General features: G+C 52.2%; 1 protein-coding gene across 10 annotated transcripts in view; it reads left to right on the plus strand.

Moving 5' to 3' along the window:
* Positions 1-26,553, plus strand: part of ZNF831 (zinc finger protein 831) — a 113,301-nt gene that overhangs the window by 48,410 nt on the left and 38,338 nt on the right. For 9 of the 10 annotated variants that reach the window (XR_003900775.1, XR_003900774.1, XM_029916283.1 and 6 more), the window contains exon 4: positions 14,393-14,541. The exons of the other annotated variant lie outside the window; for it this stretch is intronic. Coding sequence is in view for 7 of the 9 variants with exons in the window: in XM_029916283.1 (XP_029772143.1) it covers positions 14,393-14,541 (149 nt within the window). In the remaining 2 variants the exon portion in view is untranslated. The remainder of the gene's footprint in view (positions 1-14,392; positions 14,542-26,553) is intronic. 10 annotated transcript variants of the gene reach the window in all.

Raw genomic sequence — 26,553 nt, forward strand, 5'->3', positions numbered from 1 at the left:
GTGCCTGGGCTCCCCCGCAGCCTTGTGGGCAGTGCCCGGGTTCCCGGCAGCCTCGTGGGCAGTGCCCGGGCTCCCCCGCAGCCTCGTGGGCAGTGCCCGGGCTCCCGGCTTGCTTGGGCCCCACCTCTCCCTGGCGTATGACATTCAAGTTTGCAAACCTTGGTCTTAACGTGCAGCCCGGTGGGGCCAGAAGACCACCTCCCCGCCAGCGAGCTTTGTGGCGGGACAGCGGTGGCAAGGTGAGGGGGCATCGGCCCCAGTGTAGAACGAGGAGGGGTCTGAGTTAGGACTGTCCTGGAGCCCTGACTGTGAGGTGAGAAGGGGCCCCTGAAGTTTTTATGTCCATTGAGCATTGATTCATTTGTCATTTGTGCCTTTATTGGCTTACCACTGTCCTGAGTTAGTTCCGGCTTCAGGGCCTTGGCACTTGCAGACCCCCCAGCCCCCACCTCCTGCACAGCTCACCTGCGGCTCCTCACGCAGCTGGCTCCCCTTCCTCCCCAGAAGGACCTCGAGGTCACAGCGGGACCTCCCTGACCTCTGTACCTCAGCCGTTCGCCCTCTCATCGCCTGGTTTCATTGCCTTCACAGCGTGTTGGCAGAATGCGTTTTTTGAGGCCTACAATTCATGGTAACTCGCTTCTCTTCTTCTTCTTTTTTTTTTTTTAATTTGTTTATTTGTCTGAGAGAGACAGACACGGTGTGAGCAGAGGAGGGCAGAGAGAGAGGGAATCCCAAACAGGTTCTAGACCACCAGCACAGAGCCCGTTGCGGGGCTTGAACTCACAAACCATGGGATGGTGACTTGAGCTGAAACTAAGAGTCAGCTGCTTCACTGGCTGAGCCTCCCAGACGCCCCTTGTGGTAGCCTACTTCCTAAACACCAACAGTGGAGACAGAATGTGTCTGCTGCTCTGTCTCTGACCTCTAGAGCTTCTGAAGGACTTGCCTGATTAGGTCAGGCCCACCCAGGATGATCTTACCTTTTGATTAGAAACCTTAATTGCATCAGCAAGAATACCTTTACCTTGGCCATAGTGTATTTGCTAGGAGCAAGTCCCAGCTTCCACCAGCCTCAAGGGGAGAGGAGGACACAAAGGCGTGACTTACGGGGTCACCCCAGGCTCTGTCAGCCGGGCACCCCTCTCCCGGGCTCACCCAGCTACTGGGATTACGGTTGCAACCAGTTGAGTTTTCTGACCCATTGTTTTCCATCACATCATTCATGATGAATGATTGCTGCAACGGGCCTTTAAATGAAGGGCTCACATGTCTGGGGAGGTGTTCGGAAGGGAATATGGTGCTGGCCTTCGAAGAAAGGAGTTCCTTTTATTTTTTAATTTTTTAATTTTTATTTATTTATTTATTTATTTATTTTAGAAAGGAGTTCCTTTTATTTTTTTATTTTTTAATTTTAATTAATTAATTTATTTATTTATTTTAGAAAGGAGTTCCTTTTATTTTTTTATTTTTATTTATTATCTATTTAATTAATTAATTAATTTATTTATTTATTTTAGAAAGGAATTCCTTTTAAAGGCAAGTTTCTCATTAAGCCACTGGTTCCAAGGCATTTGGCCTGCAAAGACCCGATAAAGGAGATGACCGTGTGTTTGGCCCCCGTCAGGTCTCAACCTCCGTCCGTTCTCTGGTGGTGGATGGCAGAGTCGACGATAGAGCTTTCTGGAGAAATGTCCCGTTTGTCTTCCGTGTTTGGTCCAGCCCAGAGCAGGACTCGGTGCTCTCGCTGAGTGCCGGTGTGGGGAAAATGCTGGAAGGAGGTGCCGAAGGGCCTTCGGGTTACTGTTCTCGAGGCTGTGCACAGAGCTTGTGTTTTCTCTTCAACATATTGAGATCTGTCCATTTCTCACATAGTAACTTAGGGCCAATCTGTAACAGAAGTTCATAGTAACCTAGCATTTGCATGTATTTACTTGGCAGATAACTCAGCAGAATAACTTACTTGATAAGGGGTTGGTTGGGCCATCTGCCTCCCTCCCTAGCCACTATCTATCTGGTTTTCTGTTACTGCTCTAACAAATTACCAGTTTAATGTGGATATGGTTTTATTCGTTTATTTAAAACATTTTTAAAATGTTTTTTATTTATTTTTGAGTGACAGAGATACAGCGTGAGCAGGGGAGGGTCAGAGAGAGAGGGACACACAGAACCGGAAGCAGGCTCCAGGCTCTGAGCTAGCTGTCAGCACAGAGCCTGACGCAGGGGCTCGAACCCATGAACTGCGAGATTGTGACCTGAGCCGAAGCCGGACGCTCAACCCACTGAGTCCCCCAGGCGCCCCTAATGTAGATATGGTTTTAAACAGCACCAGTGTATTCTTTCCAAGCTCCGTAGGTCCATGTTCACTGACAGGTCAAGGGGTCTGCAAGGTTGCCTTCCTTCCGGAACCTCCCGTGGAGAGTGGGTGTCATGCTCAGCTGAGTTATTGGCAGAATTTTGCTCCTTGGCTGTGGCCCCTGTCATGTACCCCAAACGACCAAGAGCAGCTGGGTCCTGTTCACCCTTCAGGCGTCTGCTCCTCCCTGTCCAGCCTCGTTTCTCTGCCCCAATCTCCTGCCGCTTCTTTCATTTTTAAGGGCTCCCGTGGTTAGACCAGGCTTGCCTGGGTAATCAGGATGCCCTCGCCATCTTGGGCTCTGTGCCCTTAATCACATTGGCCATGTCCCTTTTACCATGGAAGGTAACCTGGTCACAGGTCTGGGGATTCGGATATGGGCATCTTTTAGTGTGAGGGGCATTATTCCGCCCCATGCACCTGCCCACCGTCTATCCAGCCACCTGTGTGTGACTGTGTACATGCACATGTGCATCTGTGGGCACACGTGTCTACCCACTCACGTGTGCGCGAGGGCTCTCGTCTTAGGAAAGGGGCCCGTTTTCTTACTCATGCTCCCATGTCACTTCAGTTATCTTATATTCACCAGAAATGAAATACTGTGGCAGGGACCCCCAGCAGCCCTAGGTCACGGCGAATGGTGGAATTCATGTCGCAGAGTTTCTGTTCTCTTTTACTATTGTTTTTTTGGAAACATTTAAAACTGCAGAAAAGTTCTGAAAAATATGTAGCAGACTCCTAGGAAATGATCCAGAATTAATGAATATTAATATTTTGTTGTATTTGTTTCTGAACCTTTAAAAAATAAAGTATTACTTTATATATTATATATTGTGTCAGTTGAAATAAAACAAGATCCTTACGTAGTTTTACATATTTGGCACTGATCGATTCACTCCGTGTCTTCATTCTTCACAAATCGATGTATACCCTAGTAATGCATGCAGTTGTTTCGTGGCTTTATATTTTTAAACAAAAATTTTTAATGTTTATTTCTGAGAGAGAAACAGAGTGTGAGCAGAAGAGGGGCAGAGAGAGAGGGGGACACAGAATCGGAAGCAGCTCCAGGCTCTGAGCTGTCCACACAGAGCCCAACATGGGGCTCAAACCCACAGACTGTGAGATCATGACCTGAGCTGAAGTCAGATGCCTAACGGACTGAGCCACCCAGGCGCCCCTTGTTTTGTGTCTTTAAAACATGTATATCAATATCATAGTGAATTTATCATTCTTCAGTTTGGTTTAGAACTCAGTGTTGTGTTTTTGAAGTCCTAGCCATGCTCGTCAAGTTGATTGGGTGTAAGTGCTGTGCAGCGTGCTCCCTGGCGCGAGTAGGGCACATTTCATTGTCCGTTCCTCTATCTGCGGGCATTTCAGTGGTTTCCAAATACGTTTTTGCTGACTTTGCAGTGAATGAATGTGCATGCGCGCCTCCTTAAGCAAGGAACTTTCCATAGAAAGCGGGACTGTTGGGTGATGAAGTGATCACATTCCTGACTTCACACATTATTGCTGGTCACTCTCCAGAGCAGGTGTGTCCGCTTACATTTCCTGCGGGGAGGGGGGGGGCAGTGAGAGTCTGCCTGCTCCCGCACTCGCGCGCACGCTTGTTGTTAGCAGGGGTTTACGCTCTGCACAGCCTGAGGTTGCAGGATTCGGTACATACTCTGGGTTCGTCCTTTGCTTTGCCATTACATGTACTGCAGATATTTTCGCATATTTATTCTCTTTTTTAAGCCTGTTTATGTGTTTCACGCACATGATTGCAAACATCTTCCCTCTTCATTCTTTCTCACATATCCGATCTTACTTCTGGGATTATTGTCTTCTGTCCGAAACATACTTTTTAGAACTTCCCTTAGAGAAGAAAAATGTCAGTTCTCATTAGTAGGAAAGTACATTTGTTTCCTCCTCGTTGAAAACTGGTTGTGCTGGACACACAGCCCCGGCCGACGGTGCGCTGCTCCGGGCATCCGGGCTCCCACGGCCCTGACATTTGGCTTCCATTTCGTGGTGGAGCAGTCAGCTCTTCGCCTGCTCGTCTGTCTTTCAAACGTCTCTCATCTCGGACTACCTTTAAGATCTTCTTTTAGCCTTTGGTGTTCCAGAGTTTGACCTCGGAGTGTCCAGGTTTATGGTGCTGTTACTGACTCCAGACGGAGTCCGTGGGCTTTTATGATTGTGGCTTGATGTCCACCTAGAAAATTCCCAGCCATCCCTCTTCAAACATTGTCTCTACCCCTCCTCTGCCTTCTCTTTCTGGAACCCTGTAATAACGTATCTTAGATCTTCTCTTTCATGTGTCTTACCCTCTATTTTCCAAACATTGTCTTTCTGTGTGGAAATCCAAATACTTTGTTCAGCTCTGTCTTTAACATTTGTGAGTTTTCTCAACTCCCTGAGGTATTTTTTTTAAAGCTCTATTAAGGTATATTGAATTTCAATGTTATGCATATTTAAAGTGTAAATTTAATAAGTTTTGATGTATGTACACCTGTGAAACCAACAACACAAGATAATGAATGTACCAAAAATCCCTCATATTTCCATGAGTCTTCCCTCCTGCCACCTCCTCTCCCCAGGCAGCCACTGCTGTGGTTTCTGGAACTATGAAGTAGTTCCCTTCTAGAATTTTATAGGAGTGGAATCACACAATATATGCTCGCTCTCTCTCTCTCTTTTTTTTTTTTTGCGTGGATGGGGAGCTGAACTTTTTTTTTACTCAGCATGATGATATTGAGGTTTGTTCATGTCGTGTATATTGATTTGTTCCTCTTATTGCTAAGTACTAAGCCATCAGGTGGATACGTCACAATTTATACATTTCCTTGTTGGGAGATGTTAATGTTTGTTTCAGTTTGAGGCTGTGACAAGTAAAAACTAGAAATACCCATATGCAGGTCCTTGTATGGACATATATTTCGTTTTTAAAATTTTTGAGTTGGTTTATTTTTGTTGTTGTTCAAGTATAATTAACACCGTGTTATATTAGTTCAGGTGTACAATCTAGTGATTCGCCACTTTTGTACATTACTCAGGGCTCATCAGGGTAAGAGCGCGCTTCCTCCCGTGCACCTGTTTCACGCCCCCCCCCCGCCCCCCGCCCTGAAATGAACCAACAAAGAAGGAAAAAGTCAGAAGAATAGACTTACATGTACGGATGTACACGTTACGTTCTCCTGAGTAATAGCGAAGAGTGGACCATCCAGCTCCTGTGGGAGATGCGTGATTCACAGGAAGCGGCCAAAACATTTCCCAAAGCGGCTGTTATTTCACACTGTGGCTCGCGGTGTGAAACTTCCCGTCTCTCCGCAGCCTCGCCGACCCTCAGTGTGGCCCTGCTTTTCGGATCAGTCCTTTTCCTCGGTGCGGAGCGGCGTCTCACAAGCTGGACTTTGCACGTCCCTCGTGACTGGTGCCGTTGAGCGTCTTTTCATGGGCCCGTCTTCCATGTTTCTTCTTCGGCGGAATATCCGTTGGAATCTTCTGGCTGGTATAAAAATGGGTTGTTTCCTTATTGATGAGTTTTGAGAATTCTTTGTGTATTCTGGTTGTATAGATATGTGATTTCTGAATATTTTCTTCCAGTCCGTGCCTTTTATTTTTTAAAACTCTCTTAACAGTGCCTCTCAAAGAGCATATATTTTTAGTTTTGATGAAGTTCAGTTACCATTCTCTCTCGATTGGGCTTTTGGTGTCATCACTACAAAAATCTTTGACTCATGGCCACAAAGGTTTTTCTCCTGAGTTTTCCTCTGATGTTTTCTGCTTTTAGGTTTAACATTCAAGTCCGTGATCCGTTTTCACTGCATTTTTCTGCGTCACGTGGTGGATAGAGGAAAGCTCTTATTTTTGCACGTGGACGTAGAGTTGTTTCAGGACTGTTTGTTGGTCCGTCTGTTTGGGGCGGCTCCACACCATCACGATTACGCCGCCTGACTAGAAGTCTCACTGTAAAGCTAAAATATCCAAGGCAGAATGGTATTTGCATCAGAGTGGACAAATAGATCCATGAAGCAGGTCAGAGAGTATAGAAATAGGCCACATGTATTTGGTCAATTGATTTTCAGCAAAGGTTCAAGGGCAACTCAGGGAGGAAAAGTATAGACTTTTCAGCAGATGGTGCCGAACCTGGTAAATTTCTTCGCCAGAAAGCTGAGCAGTTACAGAGTTTGCCTCATTTGTTTCTCCACTCTCAGGGGATCGCTGCCTTCATTACTTGACTCAGGTCTTGGAAACCATTGTTTTATTCATTTGCTAGTTTTTTTCTTTGGGAGGATAAATCTAATTACCGTTAAACCATCTTGGCCGGAGGAAAAAGCCCCTGGAACATTGCAGCAGCCTGTTCGTTGTCTCCCTACGCCCCTTTTACCGATCTGTCGAGTATTAAATTTAATTGTTAGTGTATATTACACTTTACTTCCAAGAAGTTTCACTTAATTATTTTTCAGATCTGCTTGATCGTTTTTATAGCCTCTTGCCATTAGCGTTCTCTTTACTGAGCTATGATTGACATACATAAAGGCTGTACATTTCTAATGTGTGCATCTTGATGAGTTTGAAGATAATGATACACCCTGAAACCATCCCCACGTAGGATGTCTTAACCTTATCTCTAATTTCTAGAAGCTTCTTTGCTTCTTTTTTTGGGGGGGGGGTGGATAAGAACGTTGACCTAAGATCTACCTTCTTAAATTTTTAAGCACACAGGACAGCATTGTTGACCGCGTGCACGCTGCTGCGCGGAGTTCTCTGGGAGTCATTTGTTCTGCACAAGGGAAGCCGTGGACCCTTTGATCAACACCTCCTTGATCCCCCCTTCCTCCAGTCCCTGGCAGCCACCGTTCTCCTTTCTGTTTTCATGAATTTGACCGTGTTAGATTTCTGAGAGTTTGGGGTCATGTACTATTTATTCCTCTATGTCTGGCTTATTTTACTTTGCATAGCATCTTCCAGGTTCATCCGTGTTGTAGCAAATGGCAAGATTTCCTTGTTTCTTTTTTTTTTTTAATTTTTTAATGTTTTTTAAATTTATTTTTGAGACACAGAGAGAGACAGCGCGAGCAGGGGAGGGTCAGAGAGAGAGAGAGAGACACAGAGTCCGAAGCAGCTCCAGGCTCTGAGCTGTCAGCACAGAGCCCAACGCAGGACTCGAACCCATAAACCGTGAGATCATGACCTGAGCCGAAGCCGGACGCTTAACTGACTGAGTCCCGCAGGCGCCCCAAGATTTCCTTGTTTCTTTAAGGCTGAGGAATATTCTGCTGTGTACACCACACCTTCCTTATCCGTTATCCATCGAAGGACATTGGGCGTGACTCCGTATCTTGGCTGTTGTCGATTTGCTGCAGTGAACAGGGCGCCTGCAGAGCTCTGAGGTCCTCGTTTCGGTTTGCTTGGATATACACCCGGGAGTGCAATCGCTGGGTCACGTGGTCGTTGTTTTTAGTTTTTTGAGGAACCTCCATACTGCTTTCCATGGTGGACGTACTCATTCCCGGCAACATAGTACGAGGATTCCTTTTTCTCCACATCCTTGTCAGCTCTTATTATCTTTTACTTTTATTATTATTTTTTGATAATAGACATCTTAACAGGTATGAGGTGATCTTTTATTGTGATTTTGCTCTGCATTTCCCTGATGATCAGTGACATTGAGCACCTCTTCATGTGTCTTTGCCCATCTCTAGATCTTCTATGGAGAAAGGTCTACTCATTTTTTAACCATTAAAAAAAAGTCTTTTAAAAAATGTTTATTTTATGAGAGAGAACATGAGTGGGGGAGGGGCAGAGAGAGAGGGAGACACAGAATCTGAAGCAGCTCCAGGCTCTGAGCTGTCAGCACAGAGCCCAATGCAGGGCTTGAACCCACGAACCGTGAGATAGTGACCTGAGCTGAAGTTGGCCACCAACCAGCTGAGCCACCCAGGTGCCCTTTTTACCTGTTTTTTAAAGTTGGGCATTTCCCCCCCATTGAGATGCAGAAGGTTTTTTTCTACATATTTGGGGTATTAGCCTCTTCTCAAATATATGATTTGCAAATGTTTTCTCCCATTCCGTACGTTGCTTTTTCACTTTGTTGCTGGTTTTCTTTGCTGTATAGAAGCTTTTTAGTTTGATGTGGTCCCCGCCGTTGATCTTTGTTTTTGGTGCCTTTGATATCGTATCTAAGAAATCATTGCCAAGGCCAGCATCAAGAAGCTTTCCTCCTTTGCTTTTCTTTTAAGAGTGTCACAGGCTTGGTTTAAGTCTTTCAGCCATTTTGATTGGATTTTTGTGTATGATAAAATAAGGATTCAATTCCACTGTTTTGCGTGTGGATGCCCAGTTTTCCCAGCGCCATTTTGTGAGGAGACTGTCATTTTCCCATTGTATATTCTTGCCCCTTTACAGTCGACGTGTGGGTTTATTTCTGGGCTCTCTGTTGCTCTCTGTTCGGTTCCACTAGTTGATATGTCTGTTTTTAGGCCGGTGCCATCCTGTCTTTATCACTGTAGCTTTGTAATATTAACGTATTTTAAAACCAGCAGGTGTGGGGCCGCCTGCCCTGTTCTTGCTCAAGATTGCTTTGCTCATGTGGAGTCTCTTGGGTTCCATATGACTTTTTGGCTTTTTAAAAAAAATTTTTGTCATCTTTACTGTTATTTTCAACCTTTTCTAAGAACGCACTTAGATTTTTACATCTGGTTATGTCAGCCTCGAAAGTTTTGGCCTGATTCTGTTAGTTCTCACTTGTAGGAACTTATTTCCTTATTTGTTTTGGGGTTTTTGATGGTGAGCTGAGATTTGTGGAACTTAGAGACTTCAGTTCGGTTGGAGGTAGGTTTCTCCAGGAATCCGCCCCCCCCACTAGGTGCCTGAGGGCAAGGACTGGGCACTACTTTAAATAAACTTCTTAGTTTTAGGCTTTTTTTTGTGTTACATGTAGTGTGAATTCAGTTTGCAAACCCGTGAGCAGACTGTCTTATTGTTATAAGATTCCCAGAAGAGACTTCTGCCCCCTTCGCTTTGTGGTAAGACTGGAGTTCTTCAGTGTCCCCTGGGGGTGGTGGGGCCAGGGTGTGTTAGTTCCAATCCACGTGTGTCTCAAGGGCATGGCCCTCTGAGGTCTCAGCCTGGCAGGGGCAGACACGTGGGTGCCCCTTGGTTCGCTCTCGGGCACATTCTGAGGTTGGACTTGAGTCCTGCTCCCTGAGCCGCCCCTCCCCCAGGCCACAGAAGCACAAGATCAAGCTCGCCTGTTTTGTTAGGGAAATGCTCTCGAGGTGAAAGCTCGCTTATCTTTCCAGGGTTCAGTTTTGAACCTCAAATATAAAGGTTTGGACATTTTTCTACCTTATTCTGCATTTTTCCTTGTTTTCAGTATAAAAGTGAGTAGGGTAGTGGTCAGCCAGAGTAACTAGTCAGCTGTGCTGTTGGAAATGGGCTGCTTTGTAGCATCGGGAAGGTGTGTGATTTGAGACGGGCTGGTGGCGCTGCTCTGTTCTTGAGCATTGCTTTCCGGTCTGGTCCCAGAGCTCCTTCCCTATGCTCACTGCCTCAGTGTCACAGACACAAAGATCTGTGCCCCTATGTTCTCTCTCTATATCAGTATGAGGGAGTTTTTGTTTTACTTTTGCCCACATAGAGGACTATGGACCATGGGTCAAATTTGGCTTTTGACCTGTTTTTACATGCCCTTGTGAACTAGATATGGTTTTTCCATTTTTAAAAAGTTACATTATAGGGGGCACCTGGGTGGCTCAGTCGGTGAAGTGTCCGGCTTCGGCTCAGGTCATGATCTCCTGGTCTGTGGGTTCGAGCTCCGCATCAGGCTCTGTGCTGACAGCTAGCTCAGAGCCTAGACACTGTCTTCTGATTCTGTCTCCCGATTCTGTGTCTCCCTCTCTTTCTGACCTTTCCCTGCTCACACTGTCTATCTCTCTCTCAAAAATAAGTAAAACATTAAAAAAAGTTTTTAAAAATTATGTATATAAAGAATGGGTAGTAGAGATGGTATGTGGCCTGCAAATCGAAACTATTTACTATGGGGACCTTTGTACAAAAAGCTGGCAGACCTCCCGATTAACTCTCTTTCTTTCCTCACCTATTTGCTATAAACTCCTGCCTGGAGTTTATGTCTGGGTCCGCCAGTAGATTCCATTTGTCTCTTTGTCTGTTCCCGACTTCAGATACCACACTGTAATGGAAGTGGTTGTTTTTATTAATGAAAGTCCATGGGCTAAAGGAGAGGGATTAGAAAATTCAGGGTCTGTTTTCAGAGTGGAAATGGAAAAACATAGAAAATTCATACTTGGATGCCTAATTGCCTTGACATTAACCAGACGCATAGAGATTCAGAGTGCCCACGGCTGACGCCCCCGCTGTGCCCAGAGCAAGTGCTGGACCACGGAGCTGGGTTTATTGATGAGTTTGTAACTGTGCACCGCGCCGCATGGGGCACGGAATGCTTGTTCTGTGAAGCTTCTGACAAACGGAGCAATGAGCTGTGACGTCCCGTGTGGGTTGGAGTGAGCGGGGAAGAGAGTGGGGGTCTTCCGGGAGAAGCGTGCGCTGCAAACCCCAAGGCGTCTGCCAGGCACTGAAGGTGCGGGATGGAGAGATAAATGAAATGTGTCCTTCTAAGGCGGGTGTCTGTCTGTCTGAGACCCGTGCCCGCTCTTGGGAGTCCTGCCGCAGTTCACTTGGTGAACGAGGTGGCGCCATCGGGAATGCCAGCTCGGGCTCTGAGCTGAGATGGAGACACGAACGGGTGTGGAGGCTGCCCCTGCCCCTGGCTGACACCCGTTGTCACGTTCACCGGGGCACCGGAAGCGTTGACCACAGCCCTGTGTTCTGCTGGGCGGGACACTGAAGGTCTGCATGCCTCCACTCTGCTCTGTTACTCCCCATGGGACCAAATGCAAGGAATCATATGACAACACCCGTTCCCCCCAAGCCCAGGATAGACACGTGCGAAGTGGCCTGTGTAAACCCGGAAGATCCTCTGCCCGGATCCACATTCCTTCCCCCGGACGTGGCTGGTAAAAGGGGCCGCCAGTGGGCGTGGGTGGGGAGCGGGTGGTTGGAGCAGGCGGGTGGCCAGCGGCTTCCAGCCAACCTCAAGATACGGGACGAAAACCTCACCCTGCCGCCTTTGGAGAGCTTCTCACTGAACTCTATTTAAAACTGGTGTCCCCTGAGCTCTTGACCTTGGCCCACCAGTCACCATATCCCCGCTGGAGCTGATGTGGGGCCAGAAGGCTTGTTTCTGAGCAGTTTCCTGAGAGGCCGATAAACAGAAACATCGTGCTGATCATATGTAAGCGTCCGTGATGGTGGTTCTTCAAGGCAGACCTCTGGAGAGCCCAAGAGAGCAGAAGGGACGCTGAATGTAGGAATTAAACTTAAAATCTGGACCTTAAAGGGCAGCTTACTAAAAACTCTACAGGTCAGTTAACAACAAATTAGATGTAATTGTGGAAACCTAGATAGATTGACAAAAGATGGCCTTGAGTAAAATCACAGTGAGAAAGAGAACGGCTTTGTGGGACAATGTCCTGCACAAAAGTGACACAATATATTTATAGGGATCCTTATATGTCTAAGGACATTTGTCAAACGTGTCTGAGTGAGCGTCCTACAGGGGGACATAGGCAAAGAGGGGTCAGAGGAGACGGGAAACATGTGAATCATGTCTGGGGTTGGGCTCTGTAGAAGCAGAGCCCGAGATGGGCATTTGTGGATGGGTGGTCTGTGGAGGGAGGGCTCTCAGGAGTGAGGGGAGCAGACCAGGGCAAGGGAGGGACTAAGCAGGAGGTGGCATTGCGCGTCCAGTCCTGTCTGACCCCACGGGAGGCTCTGGGGCATGGGATGCACCTCAGGGACCAAGAGGCCGAGCTGTCACCCCTGCAGCTGTCAGTGGCCCTTTCCGGGGTGTGTGCAAGCTCCCCCAGGTTTCTTCAGGCAAGATGGTGCCCATCAGCCAAGGGTGGCCCTCTGGACAAGCAGGTAGATGTGAGTCACCAGCCGCCAGCACCCCGGCGTCTGGAACGCGATACACAGTGCGGGGAAGGTGGTCGAGATGGGCGTTCCTGGCATCTGCTGAGCTGCAGGAGGCCTCGGGATGGTCATGGGCTTGCCTACCCTGACGCACTGGGTGTCCGTGCCCAGAGGGCAGGGCTCTGTGAGGGGCTTCATGCAGAATGTTCTGAGAGAGCCCAGGGGCGGGAGAAGCAGACCCCTGTCCTGACCACACCAAATACTGCTCCGAAGGCAACCCTCCACCCCCACTCCGAGGGCAGAGGGGCCTAGATTCCACCTTAACAGGATCTGAGTTCAGGGGCTGCGATCTTCCGCGTCTCCTAGTTATTTCCATTGACTGCAGTCCCTCACTAGGCCGTTTTCCAAAAGCAAAACCTCTCTGCGGTTCAAACTGTGCCTTTCTTAACACCTGCAGGCTTCTGGCAGTCCCCCACTGGCTTGGGGTAAAGGTGACCCGCAGCACACAGAGAAGAGTTCTCCCGGCCTCTCCCGCCCACCCTCCTCCCTCCCTTTGTCTCTACACTTCGAAATCACTCTCTGTCTGGGCCCAGCAGGAGCCCTGACTGGTTCTGGGGCTTGTGATTAGCTCCTCACCCTGGCGCAGATAGCTCTTTCAGGAACCTGTGGTCTTGACAAGCGGGGGCGACTGCTTCAGAGAACAAGGCAGGCCCCCCCCCCCCCCCGGGGACTGACAGCTCCTGCCCAAGGCCAGGGAGGTAGCAGAACCTCTCCCAAACGCACCTGGACTGCAGAAAGAGAAACAAAAAGTCACTTTCTCATTGTTGATGCCATAAAAATCAGTGCCTGAGAGAATGCAGCGTACTGCAGACCTTATTTAAAATTCTGTGAGCAGCCGTGGTGATGAGGGGACTGCGGCTGGGAGCTGGCAGCGGCTCAGACGGATGGGAAAGGGAAGTGGCCAAGGCGCCTCACCTTCGGCCCAGGCCAGAGAGCGTCGGGGAGCAGGATTCTTGTAAACTGAGGCTTGTAAAAGAAAGGGTGTCCTTGTGACTTCCCTGGGCAGAGAGGCAGTGCAAAGGTCTCTTCAAAGAGCTGGCCGCCGCTGCCGCCGGTGGCCCGGGTGAAACGGTGCCGGCCACTGGATCAAGGGTCCGGCCCCACTTGGCGACACAGTCTTGGCGTGTCTAGGACAGCACGGCAGGTGCGCTGCGTCGTGGTTCTTTCGCCTGCAGAATGGCGGCCCTGGACCAGCCTGCTGCTCCAAGCTGCGTGGTAAACACGCTGCTCCTGCAACGTCCCGCCGCGACGGGATCTGTCACCTGCACTGACCGACGGAGTGGCCGCTCGCCACACACGGCCACTGAGCCTCCGACACGAGTTAGTGCTTCTGAGGACCGACCTTTATAGCTTATTCTATTTCCATAAAGGTAAATCGCCGCATGCGGCTAGTGGCCAGCGCCGTCGGCTCAGAACGTCTACTCTGAAAACATGGGCCTCCTAGACTTTCCGTCCGGAGAAGCCCTTCAGTGGTCTGATCTCCAGACACAACATTCATATCCCAGTGGGGGTGCATGACACGGGTGGAGAAAGAAATAGGAGTGCTCCGATGTGCTCGCACCTAGGCCTTCCCGGATCTGTGGCCGTACGTAAGACATGAGTGCAGTAAACGTGTATAATTTCTAGGTAAACAATTGTGCATTTACTAGGATATGCAGCCAAGGGGCCACCAGAGGCCGACCAGCAGGCTGGTCCAGGGCCGCCAGGTCTCGCTGCACAGCCGCTGACCCTCACTAAGCATTCGCTCCGCGCTGAGTCGTGCGGAAGGTGTTCTGTAAGCACCGTCTCATTTAGTCCCTGCGACAGCGTGGCCCCATGTCATAGCTGGGGGGGGGGGCAGATGGTGATGGGAGGACACGGGGTTTCTCTGCTGTGTCCCCAGGCACCCCCCGGGGACGCACTGCCGCCTGAGCATCGCCTCTTACGTGTTTGCGTGTGGGCTTCCGGGCGCCTGTGCCGAGGCTGGTCACTGCAGTGTGCTTCTCTGCCCCACAGGCACAGAGGGGGCTTCGTACAGAGCCCCGTTCCGCTGAGAGGGGGCGGATGGCGCAGGCCTCCCAGGGCGCTGAGGAAGGACCGCCGCCTCCCCCCGCTCGAGGGGCTGGGCCCACGCAGGACCCCCAGGAAGGCTTCGGAAATAGCAGGTAATGTTCTCCCTGGAAATAATCCCAGCTGGGCGCACTAAGGCCCCTGGCCCCTCGTTAGATGCTGGAGATGCAGTGAGGGGGGCGGGCAGCAGCTGGCCATCCTTGGCCTTGGGAGCCCCGCAGGTGTGAGGACAAACATGTGACCCCAGGGTAGTGGAGAGACTATGGAGAATCAATCCAGTGTTGAGAAGTCGGCACCCAGAGCCTCCGGTACTGGCCAGGTGTGCCAGGCCCTGCGCTTGCTACAGAGTCTTCCAGGACCTCGAAAATACGAGTCAGGACCCTTGGTGCCCCCGTCTGTGAAACGGACGTTCACTTGATTGTTTCCACAGGGCCACTGCGGCCGCGGTGGGTCAGCGGGGGCTGGAGGGTGGGTGTGCGACAGGAGGAGGAGCAGTTACTGTGCGGGCACCACAGGGCGCGCAGCCGACATGTAGGACGTCAGACGCACACGCTGTAGTGCTCGGAAATAAATCCAGGAGGAGCGAAGGGAGAGTGCTTCCTGGAAAAAGGACCATTTTCCGCCATCATCACTGGGCAGCCCGGGCCAATCACTCAGCTTCCCTGGACCTCCCTGCTCCCCTCCATCTCTCCCCCTCCCCAGCAGCAAGGGGCCCGGCCTGTGCCTTGTTTGCAAGGTGCTGACTGGGAAAGCGGAAGACCCATCTGTGGAAAGGCTGCAGGGTCCCATCGGGCCAGCGGTGACGGAATCCCCATCCTTTTGTGGCTGATTGTTGTCTGTTTGGCTTAAGGGCTGACCCTGGGCTGCCTCTGGTGGCTGAGGTTTTGGTCCCTGGGGCTAGTTGGCAGGGGCTCCTCCCCCTCCGCCTTGGTGTAGCTCCAGTGCCCCAGTGCTCCAGGTGGGTGGCTCCGTGGTGGTCCCTGCCCCCCAAGGCCTCCCCGCTCCTCGGGCAAGGATTCCTTGTGGCTTGTTTCTCAGAATTTAAGTCAAGGTGACTGCTCCCTGGTTGGCCAGGAAATATGTTGTTTCTGTTGTGGAACATCAAGGGTTAAAATCACGGAGGGGGGGCGAGGCTGGGCTGGGGTCGGGGTGGTAGGCGTGGGGGGGGACCTCAGGTGGGCCAGCTTCCCCCTCACCCACATCCTCCACTCCAGCTCTTTCTCCTCCTCTGTAAAGGCAGCCCGGGGAGCTGCCCAGGGGGGTGTCCCACCCTCCCCTCTGCCCCGTCAGCAGAACCCAACAGAACCCCCCGGAATTCTGCCCGTTATCCCAAATGGCAGAGCTCTCCCACTGGCACTCTTTTCAGCGCCTTCAAGGCGGCCACACCGGGCACCACGGGAGACTCCTGTCTGGGGCCATGTTTAGGCTCCTGAGCGGTACGCTGTGCACTGAAGAGGACAGTGCTCCCAGCTGTGGGGAAGGGTGACGACAGACAGGCAGAGAGGCTTTCCGCCCTCTGCCCAGTGAGGCCGCCGTCGGAGGTTCCGCCTTCTCCGCCGCTCCCCGCGAGGCTCAGGCGAGCTGCCGCCCCCGCAGTGGCTGATGAATGCTGCTTGTCACCATCTGCCGAGCGCGACTGGCCTCCCCGCGTGCCCCCGGCGGGCGCCGCGTGCCCAGTGAGCGTGGGGCACGCGGCGATCCGTGTTTTCCTTGTTCGCGCAGGACGAGGTCAGTGTTGGGGGAGCTTTCTCGAGGGACGCGGGCTTGGCTCGGAGCACACACGTAGGGAGAAGGGAACAGGTTCTCTGGAGCGGGCGGTGAGGACGCCGTGGCCAAGGACGCAGAGTCCAGAGAGGACCGACCACCCCGACGGGCCGGTGTGTGCTGGGCCCTGGGGGGCCCCGGGGGACCTTGGGGGACGCTCGCTGGGGCTGGTGCCTCACTCGGGCGCCCCCTGAAACCATCGCCACAAACGTGGTGGCTTCAAACAACAAAAATTAAATTTCTCCCATTGTGGAGGCCAGTTGCCTCACACTCTCTCCGGAGGCTACAGGGGAGGAGCCCTCCTGCCTCTTCCGGTTTCCGGTGGCCCCAGGGTCCCCTGCACTCTGCCCGTGGAGCTGTCAGCCCAGCGCAAGGAGCCCGGCTCCGCTCTCCTTCCCCGCCGCGGTCCGTCAGTGGGCGTGGGCACCTCTTCCTATTTGCACACGTCCCTGGTGTGCTCGTGCTGACTGGGGGGCCCCAGTGTGAGCAGGGACAGTGCTTGGGAAGCCGGTGACCTTTCACTGTCCCTCCCACTCCTTCCCTGTAGGCCTCTCTTGGCCTTGGGGGAAGGGTCCGCTCCCACCCCCTGGGCTCCCGACGAGGGTCTTGAGACTCTCTCCGTGCTGGGGGACATCCCACTTCTACATACTTCTTACCTCGACATGAGCTTTTCAAACCAAAGCCTCAGAGCAAACTGAGGCACAAACGTGGGGTAAACACACATGCGTGCTCACACACACACACACACACACACACACACACACACACAATCAGAAACAAAGTCTGAATGTGGAGCTAAGAAATGAGAGTCCATTCATATTTAAGATGTCTCCCCTGGGATGTAGCCCCACACAGAGGTATTATAATGTCCCAGCAGCAGCCCAGAGTGGTGACAAATGCTTTCGTGTTTATTATTTGAGATGCGGATTGAGCCAGAGGCCTGGGTCACGGTACCCATTTTCAAAGGGCTCCCTCCCCGGCAATTAGGAAGAACATGGAGGATGCCCATTAAGAGCAGGTGTGAGCCTGTGGGATGTGGGCCAAGCGTTGGCCCGGGGATATTAATCACCCCTGATTCCTTATTGAAGTGTCAGAGTGGGACTAGGGATGGCGGTTGGGTAAACCAGCAAGCCCGGGGCGGACGGGTCGTGACGGGCACCGTTGAGTCGGAGGGTGGTAGCGCACATTAAAATAAATACCTCCTGGAAGTCAAAGGGGCTTGGGGATTTTATTGCCACCACTTGCTCATACCGGTATGTTGCAGTGGAGTGGCAGGCACTCTGAGCGTTGGGTGTTTGAAGACAAAGTGCTGTAACTTCAAAGGAGCCAGATGATGGGCCTCGGTCATCCACCATCTACAAACAGCTTTCTCCTATCCTTTGACCCGGCAGGTCCTGCCTGGAGAGATCAGGGCTGGCTTCTCAGGGAGGGAGCGATCCCGGCTGACCTTGCTGTGTCTGTGTGTGTGCGCACGTGCACCAGTGTGCCCGTGAGTGCGTGCAGCCGTGTGTATACAGTGTTTTCTTGCCGGGGCCGTGGGGTGGGGGTGGAGGGCCTGTTTTCCACCGTGGGACAATGATCTCATCCAGTTTGGGTGACCTGAGGGGCTGTAACTTGGGGGGACCTGATGAAACCCAACAAAGAAATTGAGAATGGTCTTTGCGAGGGAGTTTCCCAATTAAAAGGCAGGGAAACCTTTGGCCCTGATCCTTACGGTCAGCCAGAATCCGTAAAACCTCCTAAAATAAGTAGAGGCAAGAATGCTTGTGTCTGGAGGCTGAAATCACATGCTGTGACTGATTCTTTATCCTGTTCATTTTTGGTGAATCTTCCTGTCAACAGCTTATGAGGAGGAGAGGAAGAGGATGTTTTTGAAAAATATTTTTTTAAAGGATGCTTAATTTCCCTCTTCTTCAAACTATTCCAAAGAGCGTGGTGCTAATCATTGGAGCTAACAGATGGCTTGGCAGTGCAGTCATTGCAAGCGGAGGCCCAAGGAGTTACAAGGGATTAAGACCTAGTTTATAATTGTTTAGAGCGAGCGGAGTCTTTGAGACCCTCCTGAGAACGGAGTCTTTTTTAATTTTAATTTTTATTTGATTAATTAATTATTTATAATTTTTTTGATGTTTTATTTATTTTTGAAAGAGAGAGACTGTGTGAGCAGGGGAGGGTCAGAGAGAGAGGGAGATACAGAATCTGAAGCAGGCTCCAGGCTCTGAGCTGGCTGTTAGCACAGAGCCTGACATGGGTCTCAAACCCATGAACCATGAGATCAAGACCTGAGCTGAAGCGGAATGCTTAACTGACTGAACCACCCAGGCGCCCCCAGAGTCTTTTTTTAAAACCTGAATCCAGTGGTCTGCCCCATCCAAGGTTCCAGCAAGGGGGTTGGGGGAAGCTGGACCATTTTTTTTTTTAATATCAAGTGGCAACAGGTCCAGTGAGACAGCCCGACTCGATGTGACCGTCAACAGGCAGGAGTCTCCCTCTTTTGTCAGAGGACTTCATCCACATTTTACTTCAGGGTCAAGGTGGCGCTATGCTGTTAGGTCGACTTAATCTCAGAAACTCAGGCTCCTCCTGGAAGGGATTTGTAAAAAGGTGCTTTTTAAGATATCAAGCCATCGAATATCCCAAGGAGAGCGCACACCTACTTGAGGGATGACCTTGTAATCCAGACTTTGTTTAGGGAACACCCCCGTTCACAGGTCGCCTGGGAAGGTGACCCCTGTCCCAGGACGAAACCATTCGCCAGGAAGCTGGTGGCACCTTCAGACCGCTTTTAAACCCCACTTTCTGTCTGTCTCTCTCTGCCTTCCATCAGCTTCCATCCCTTGCCCTCAGATGAATTTTCACAGTGTGATGTGAATTGATCACTGAGGGAAAGCACTCATGCTCAGGATGTAGCATTTCATGATGTTGATGGAAGCGGCCCCTGGGTTGGTTGAAACTCGACAGAATCCCACTGGGTGGCAGATGCGCAGGAGAAAACCGAGGGGGCGATTCCCACAGAGCGAGGTGCACGCCAGGGAGTTGAGGGAGGGCCTTGGGGGGCCTTGGGGGGCCTGGGGAAGCCCGGTAATGTTTGGGGCAGGGAGTCCCTCTCCATCTTCCCGTGAGAGGAAACGTAAACTCAAGAGCAGCCCGTTGGTCTGCTCTACGATTTTGCGTAAAAACGGACTCTGGCCCCCTTGGCACTGGAGTAACCTGAGCAGATTTTAGCGGTTAGCTCACAGCGTGCTGGTACAACCTCTTGCATTGAAGGCTTATTTTTATTTTATCCTTGTAGGTTTATCAGCTTATTTTCACAGCTTTTGGTTTCAAGATAAATTCCCCAAGTCCTTAATTCCCCACTATTTGCAATGACATTTTGGTCCCTTTGGCGAATGAATTGATTTTCGGTGGCCTTTCCCAGTGGCAGGGACCCGAGTTAATCAGGGCCCCATTTACCAAGCTGATGGGTGGCCGCGGCCTTTGTCCAGGCACCTCGCATGGTGTCGGGTTCTTAGTGGGTGTTTGTTGGATGAACAGTCGAACAAGCAGAAGGAGGTCTCCTTGAGGCTCAGCCCCATGGACAGGTTGGTCCAGATCAGCCCCCAGATCTTCTATGGGAACGAAGCAATCTGTAGATTTCCTTTCTGATTGTGTTTTGGAGAGGTGTCAACAATGGGCGGGGGGAGGGCGTCTAGTTTGGACAGCAGTGAGCGAAGCAGAATGAAAGAATCTTCTTGTTTTCTTGATGAAAGAAGCCTTTTCATCTAAAAAGAAACTTCCCGCTTCCCCCACCCGTGCTGGACTCAGTTTTGCGGCACCCCCGTCTTCAACCTTAAGGATTATCTGTCTGCCTGTTGCCACATCATCCGTACAGATAAAAGCTCTGGAGAGGAAGAGATGGTGACTTTGAACCTGAAGATGTTAACTTTGATGTCTTTTAAACGTGGGATCCTCTCTTACACCACAGATAGGACCCAGCCTTATGTGGGGGATTTGTTTCCAAAGCCAGCGCTTGAGTCAAAACAGCGCGTGGTCAACATTATCTTTGGAAACTCTGTAAATCAGTGACAGGAATGTGTTGTTGTCTGGGACTCGGAGCAGAGGTTCTCATGCACGAGATGTTTGGGCACCACTGAGGTCCAGGAAGGAGGGAGGAGCGGTGGGCTGTCTGCCCAGGCTGTTTGGAGACAGACCCCCGCCCTCCGAGGAGGGGAAGGAGGGTCTAGTGTCCCTGCGGTCGCCATGCCGCCAACACCCTGTGGTTCTTGCATTAAGCCCCTAAAACCGTTATGACGTCTTAATGGGTTGGCTTGTCGTGGTGGGGATTGGGACACAGGAGTTGTGTCTGGGCAGCGTGGGGGCAGCGGGTCACAGTTCCAAAATGCTCGGTGGGGGCCTGCTGTGGGGCCAGCTCGGGACTTGGGGGGCAGTCCCCTCTCCTGCCACCATGAGTCCGCTGGTGGAGCGCAGCAGAAGAGCATCTCTTCCGGCGTCAGGGGAAGTTTGCTGCCCACCCTTGTGGCAAAAACGGCTTCTCCACTCTGCACCTCCCGCGTTGGGGTCTCCCTTAAGAAGAGAAGCTTTGCAGGTGCATGTGCACGTGCACGTGCTCACACTCAAAGGCTCTTTCTCCATCAGAAAAAGCAACGGAAAAAACCCACACGTCCCTGCCCTGCGGACAACACTGCCTCAGCGAAAGCAGCTTCCGATTCTCTTTCGTCGCCATCACGCAATTCCTGATAGGTTTCTCCTGATGAGGTCACTGCCCTCAAATGACTACTTTTCTTTCCAGAGTTGAGTGCGGGGGAGGGCCGAGCACCCAGTGGAGACGAACACAACATCATTGAATTCGGTGTCCATCTCAAGTGGGCCATTCTCGTCTCTGGGAGCTTAAAAGCCAGCAGCTTGCCACCCCAGTACCGCTCTCCCGATACCACAGTTACTGACCCTGGGCCACAAAAACGAATCTCGTAGTTGGATTTGCCCCGTTTTTGTGTTTCTCTCCAGCCACCGACAGACCAGCCTTTCTCCTTGTTATTATTTTATTATTGGACGCCTTTGTGTCAAAAGGACCTGCCCCATTAACTGAGAGTGTTCTGTTTCCGCCGGTGCTGGGGTGCATCAGAACATCCCGTGCCGTAAAGAGCGCTCTTACAGATTCCCTTAGAAACGCACTTCGTGGAACAGAATGGAGAACACGGCTGTGGTTGAGGGTAATTATTCAGGTTTTGCCGGGCACATTGGCAGTCGCTCTGCTCCTGCTAAAAAGATCACTCCGGGTGCAGAGTGGAGCTTGGACTAAAATTGGGACACTGAAGCGGCGCGGAGCGTGGCCCTGTGCCCGGATGGCACATCTGAAGTCCTGTTGATTGAGGGGGATGTTTTATTGAGCCATGAGAACTACATGGTGTTTATGGTTTTAATTCCCTGCAGCCGGCATGCTGATAGCCGTAAACACGGCGGGGTCCGGGGCCACGCTGCACAGGGAGACTTTAGCAACTATCCCAGTCACAAAGCCCAGAAGGCACTTGGAGCGTCGGACACCTGTGTTGAATCCCTCCAGCAAGCTAATGACCAGGAGCTCCTCTTGTGGAAGGCCGCCCGGACGACGGAGCTGGCGGCCAACAGTGCCCCCTGAATTCACAGAACTCATGTGCCACCTGCAGAAACGCCGGGTCCCTTTGGGACCCATGCGAGTGTTTGCTCCTGCTGCCCTGGGCCCTCAGGAGAAACACAGATACGTTCAGTTTAAGAGAAAGCGGCCCTCCTCTCTGAAAGTGGAAAGCCAACGTCGTGTGCCATGAGAGAGTGCTGCAGAATGAGAACGCTCCGATGGGTCGCGGTGACTAGGTTCCGGCTCGGCCTGCTGCGGGCGGGGGGCCACGCGCCCTGGGAGCAGCCTCTGCAGAAGACGCCGCGCCGTCTTGAGGGGCGTTAGAAGTACGCTAGCACCCGGTCCACACTGTCTTCTTTCCTTGGCCGGAGAGATTACAAGGGCACCGCCCTCTCGCTGCGTGATTCCATTTTATTTATCATTTAATTTCTCTCGAAGCTGTGATCACTCCTCCCTGGGACTTCGTGGGCTGCGAGGCCCTTTTCTTGGTCAAAGGAAGGACCCCCCGCCCCCTGTCCACTTGTGCGGTCCTCATCTAGCATTTCCTCAGCTTTTACAAGGCCGGGACCTTTCGGATTTAAACTCTGCGTTCAGCAGTGTTTGCTGCAGGGGCCGTGGGGCGACCCATCCACACAGACCCTCCCTGGGGCCTCGGCCTTCTCTGCCTCGTTGGGGGGCCGGGGAACGGGGGCTCCCAGGGACCTCCCAGGCCCTCCACACTCTGATTTCTGAGACTCCCAGACAGCCCCCCCTGAAGCTGCTGTGGGGTGCAGTCTGCCAGGCATGGGGGTGGCGAGAAAGACCCCGAGCCCGGGTGCAGGGAGAGGCCGGGCGCTCTCTGGGGCTTTGCAGACTTTGGGGAGGGGCTTGATCTTGCTTCTGAGGGATATGGGGAGCTGCTGAAGGGCTCGGCACAGGGAGGAGGGCAGTGGGGAGACCGTCCACTGGGGGGGCCGGAAAGGTCACTGCAGGCGCAGAGTGGAGCAAGGATTGCGGCAGATGGGGTGGCTGCCGGGAGATGGATTGGAAGTCCCTGGGGACAGGCCTGTGTTGAGAAAGAGCTAGGGGTGTGAAATCGTGAATTACTCGTCCTTGATTCCGTGTGTAACCACGAGCGATGCTTCCCTTAACACCAGACAGAGTGTGGCGGGCAGGGCTGGCATCCGCTGCGACCACTGCCCTGTTGCAGCGCCCCTGAAGGTGGAGTGGCCGTTCCAGGCGAGTCCGCCAGACCGCCAGGTGCGCACGTGCCTGCGCGCGTAGTTAACGTGACTGCCGCGCGAGGCTCATCGGGCAGCGGGCTGAGTTTACTCCCCCGCGTTCCCCAGCTTCCACGCCGTGAAATCCAGAGAGACCTGTCTAAGCCTCGCAGACGGGGACAGGGCGCTCTGGCCGGGGCGCGGGGGGGGGGGGGACACTGGGAGTCGTGGAGCCGCTCTGATCAGGGGGAGTCGGGCATGGTCAGCGTTTCCCTGCCGCATCGCGCTCCGGGGACGTGCTGCGCGTAGTTCCCTGGCCAAGCGGAGGGTTTTCTGGGGAGAGCAGAGACTCACGTGGCCTCTGGGGGCCACGCTGCACATTTGTGATCTTTCTAGATTGCTTCCCAGTTTACATTTCCCACCTGTGGCATTTTAGAGTTTGTCTTCTTCTCTTGACCTTCTCCAGCTTTTAAAAAGTCCCTCAGATGCATAACAGAGGCTACTTCCCGTGCCCGTGGGCAGCGTGGCCTTCCTGGCCCTCCCAGCAGCCCACGGGGGGTGGGGGGCAGGGGGCATGGCCCAGACCGCCCATGTGAAAGGCGGGCCTTATCCAACAGAGAAAAACCCAGAGGGATGATAAGACTGTCTGTGTTTTTGTTTTAAATCACAGAGAAGTGAGTTTCTCTTGACTAAACTTCAAGTCTACCGGGTACAATTTGATGTTCTCTCCAAATATTAATAGATTTGTTCCTCAGTCAAGGCACGACGGCTCAGTCTGCTCCAAGAGAGCTCTGTCACTGCAGAGGACACAGAGCCACGCAGCGCTTCCTCTGTGCCTTGCCAATTCATTAGACCCGGTTAGCAATTTGCAGAAGAGATTAATTGATTTGCAGGCCGCGAGGCCCTGCGCGTTACTCAGCTACCTCCCAGAAAGCCCAGGCCGCCCGGGTGCCCAAGAGAGCAAACAGCAATAATGTGGGCTTTGGTGAGAGGCCGAGCAGCGGCTCCGCTCTGCATTCTAAACAGGAGCCGGGGAGGTGGATTTCTCGGCCCTTTCTGGTCTGGTGTGGGACTTGGGGCCACCGTCCAGACTCCCAGGATAAAACAAGGAGGCTCACAGAGCCGCGGCTGCCAGAATAATACCCGTGTTTCTCTTTGCTGGCTTCCGTTACCCCCAGCAGCACCTCGGCTGTTTTATTCTGAAAGGTGGCCTCCGGAGCTCCTGGGATGCCGGGAGAAGGGACCGTCCGAGACGGGCCTGGACAAAACCATCCCTCATGTAACGTCATGTAAACCACCTCAGGCAACGGCGCAGACGTGGTCGGGTCCACAGGTGCGGCTCTTTCCGTCAGGACCCAGTTTCTCTCCTTCCTTGGCCCCTCTTGTCTCTGGGGCATCGGCATCGGCTCCTCAGGGGCCCTGCCCGTCCTGTCCACACTGTGCCAGACTCCGGGCCCACGTCTCCAGACAGAAGCTTGCTGGCCTGGTGGGGGCCCTGCCTCTCCTGAACTCCTCACTGGGGATTGAGCGGCCAGGTACAGACCGCCCTCCCCTCCTTGTGCGGAGGGACGGGCAGGGGTCTCCTTTGCCCCGACAGTTGAGGGTAAAGGGGGCTGGTTCCTCCAGAGAAGAGGGGGCAAGGCAGGTAAACTGCAGAAGTCCGAGTCATCTCTTACTCATGCTCTTGCGCAGCGCTGGCTGCGTGCGTCTGTGAGCAGCCGAGCCCCGTGTGCCCCCGGGGCCGGCGGAGGCGGGTGCCGCCGTGCTCCCTTCTCCAGGAGCGTCGGGGCTCTTTGGTGAACAGAGACACCTTTGGGGCATAGATGAGAGTCACACAGCCCGGGGTTCACATGCGATTACAGGGCCCGCTCTGTGCCAGGCAGTGTGTGGGAGCAGGAAGAGAGGCAAATAAGAACATGACGCGGCCCTTGTCCTTAGGGAGAGCCCAGTCTGGCAGAGGGAGCCGGCGCAGACTGGTAAACAAGTCATTACAAATGCAAGGCGGTAAGCTCGCTGATATGATTAAGCTTCCAAATGAGGGACTCTGACAAGGCCGGCTGGAGCGAGGAGGGAGAGGAGGCTAGCATAAACAGGAACATAATGAGGAGGGGCCGGGCGCTTCCGGCCGCCCATCCCGAGGGCCCCTCCGTCTGGGCCCCCGCTGCGGGGTGGGGGGGGGCAGACCGGGGGTCTGGCGCGCGCTCTCATCCCTCGCTCCCTCCTTGCATCGTAAAGAAATTTTGCCATATACACTAAACTGCTGGAGATGTTGGCGCACAGCACTTAACTACTATTTACTTATTTATCTGAAATGCTAAGTGTTTCCCTTGGCAGTCACTAGTAGATTCCTGTAGAAACGGGGCGACACGTTCTGAATTCTGATCTCCGCACCAACAGAAGGTGGGAAGGCAAAATGGCTGGTGCGCTCCTGGGAGGCTCAGCTGGGGCGTGGGAGGGCAGGGTGAGGGAGTCAGGGAAAGAGAAGTTGAAATACAGGCATTTGAAAGGTAAATTTGTGTGTATATTATGAGTTTAAGAGAGACAGACAGACAGACAGACATACCTTTAGTCCCAAGCCTGAAATGGAGACTGTTCTGCTTTGAAGAACCTTCTGGAAACCATTCTTAACTTTGAGTTGGAAGAGCCCACAGAAGGAATCTGAGTTTTGTTCTAGAATTTTCTTTTTTTTTTTTTTAATAGTTTATTGTCAAATTGGTTTCCATACAACACCCAGTGCTCTTCCCCACAAGTGCCCTCCTCCATCACCTCCACCTCTTTTCCCCCCTCCCCCTTCCACCCTCAGTTCATTTTCAGCATTCAATAATCTTTCAAGTTTTGCGTCCCTCTCTCTCCCCAACTCTCTTTCCCTCTTTCCCTCCCCCTGGTCGTCCATTAGGTTTCTGTTCTAGAATTTTCTATGTGGAATGCAGAAGCCAGTGGCCAAATGGAGTCAGAGGCTGAGGCAGAGTGAGAGGTGATGGTGTCTGGCATTGGCATCCAACAGACCTCCAGGTGGGGTTCGAGGTCAGCCAGGAGGCGGGGCCCTCCCTGGGGGGTCATCCCCTCCCCACCGCCACACGGGGGCCTTCGGGAGGGGCAGCTCCTGGAGACAGGTTTTGGTTTTGGAGACAGGTGAGCCTCGAGAGCTAACTCTAACCGAGGTGATCGTGGCAAGTTGAGGCAGAATGGTGGTGCCAATGGTGAGCCTAGAGGAGAAGTCCTCAAGTGATACATAGACGAACAAAATGTATCAAGTCATAAGGAGAAAGTAATTCTGTTCTTAGTTCCCTTTTAAACCTCTCGATTACATAGGGAGAAAGTCTGGTTTGATGCTACTCTGCCTTTAAGACCTGCCCCACCAACTCTTTCCTAATCTCCCTTTTAGACAGAGAGGGGTTAGCTTTCAAACGTAGCTAGAACTTGGGAACATAGTTCTGTTTTCATGGTGTTCATGTTTACAGGTTCCCTCTTAGTTAGCCTGCTCTTACCCGGCGGCCATGTCTGATAGACCTTAGACAGCCAATAATCCTAGG

The sequence above is a fragment of the Suricata suricatta genome, chromosome 12 (genome assembly GCF_006229205.1).
Source record: "Suricata suricatta isolate VVHF042 chromosome 12, meerkat_22Aug2017_6uvM2_HiC, whole genome shotgun sequence".
NCBI lineage: Eukaryota > Metazoa > Chordata > Mammalia > Carnivora > Herpestidae > Suricata > Suricata suricatta.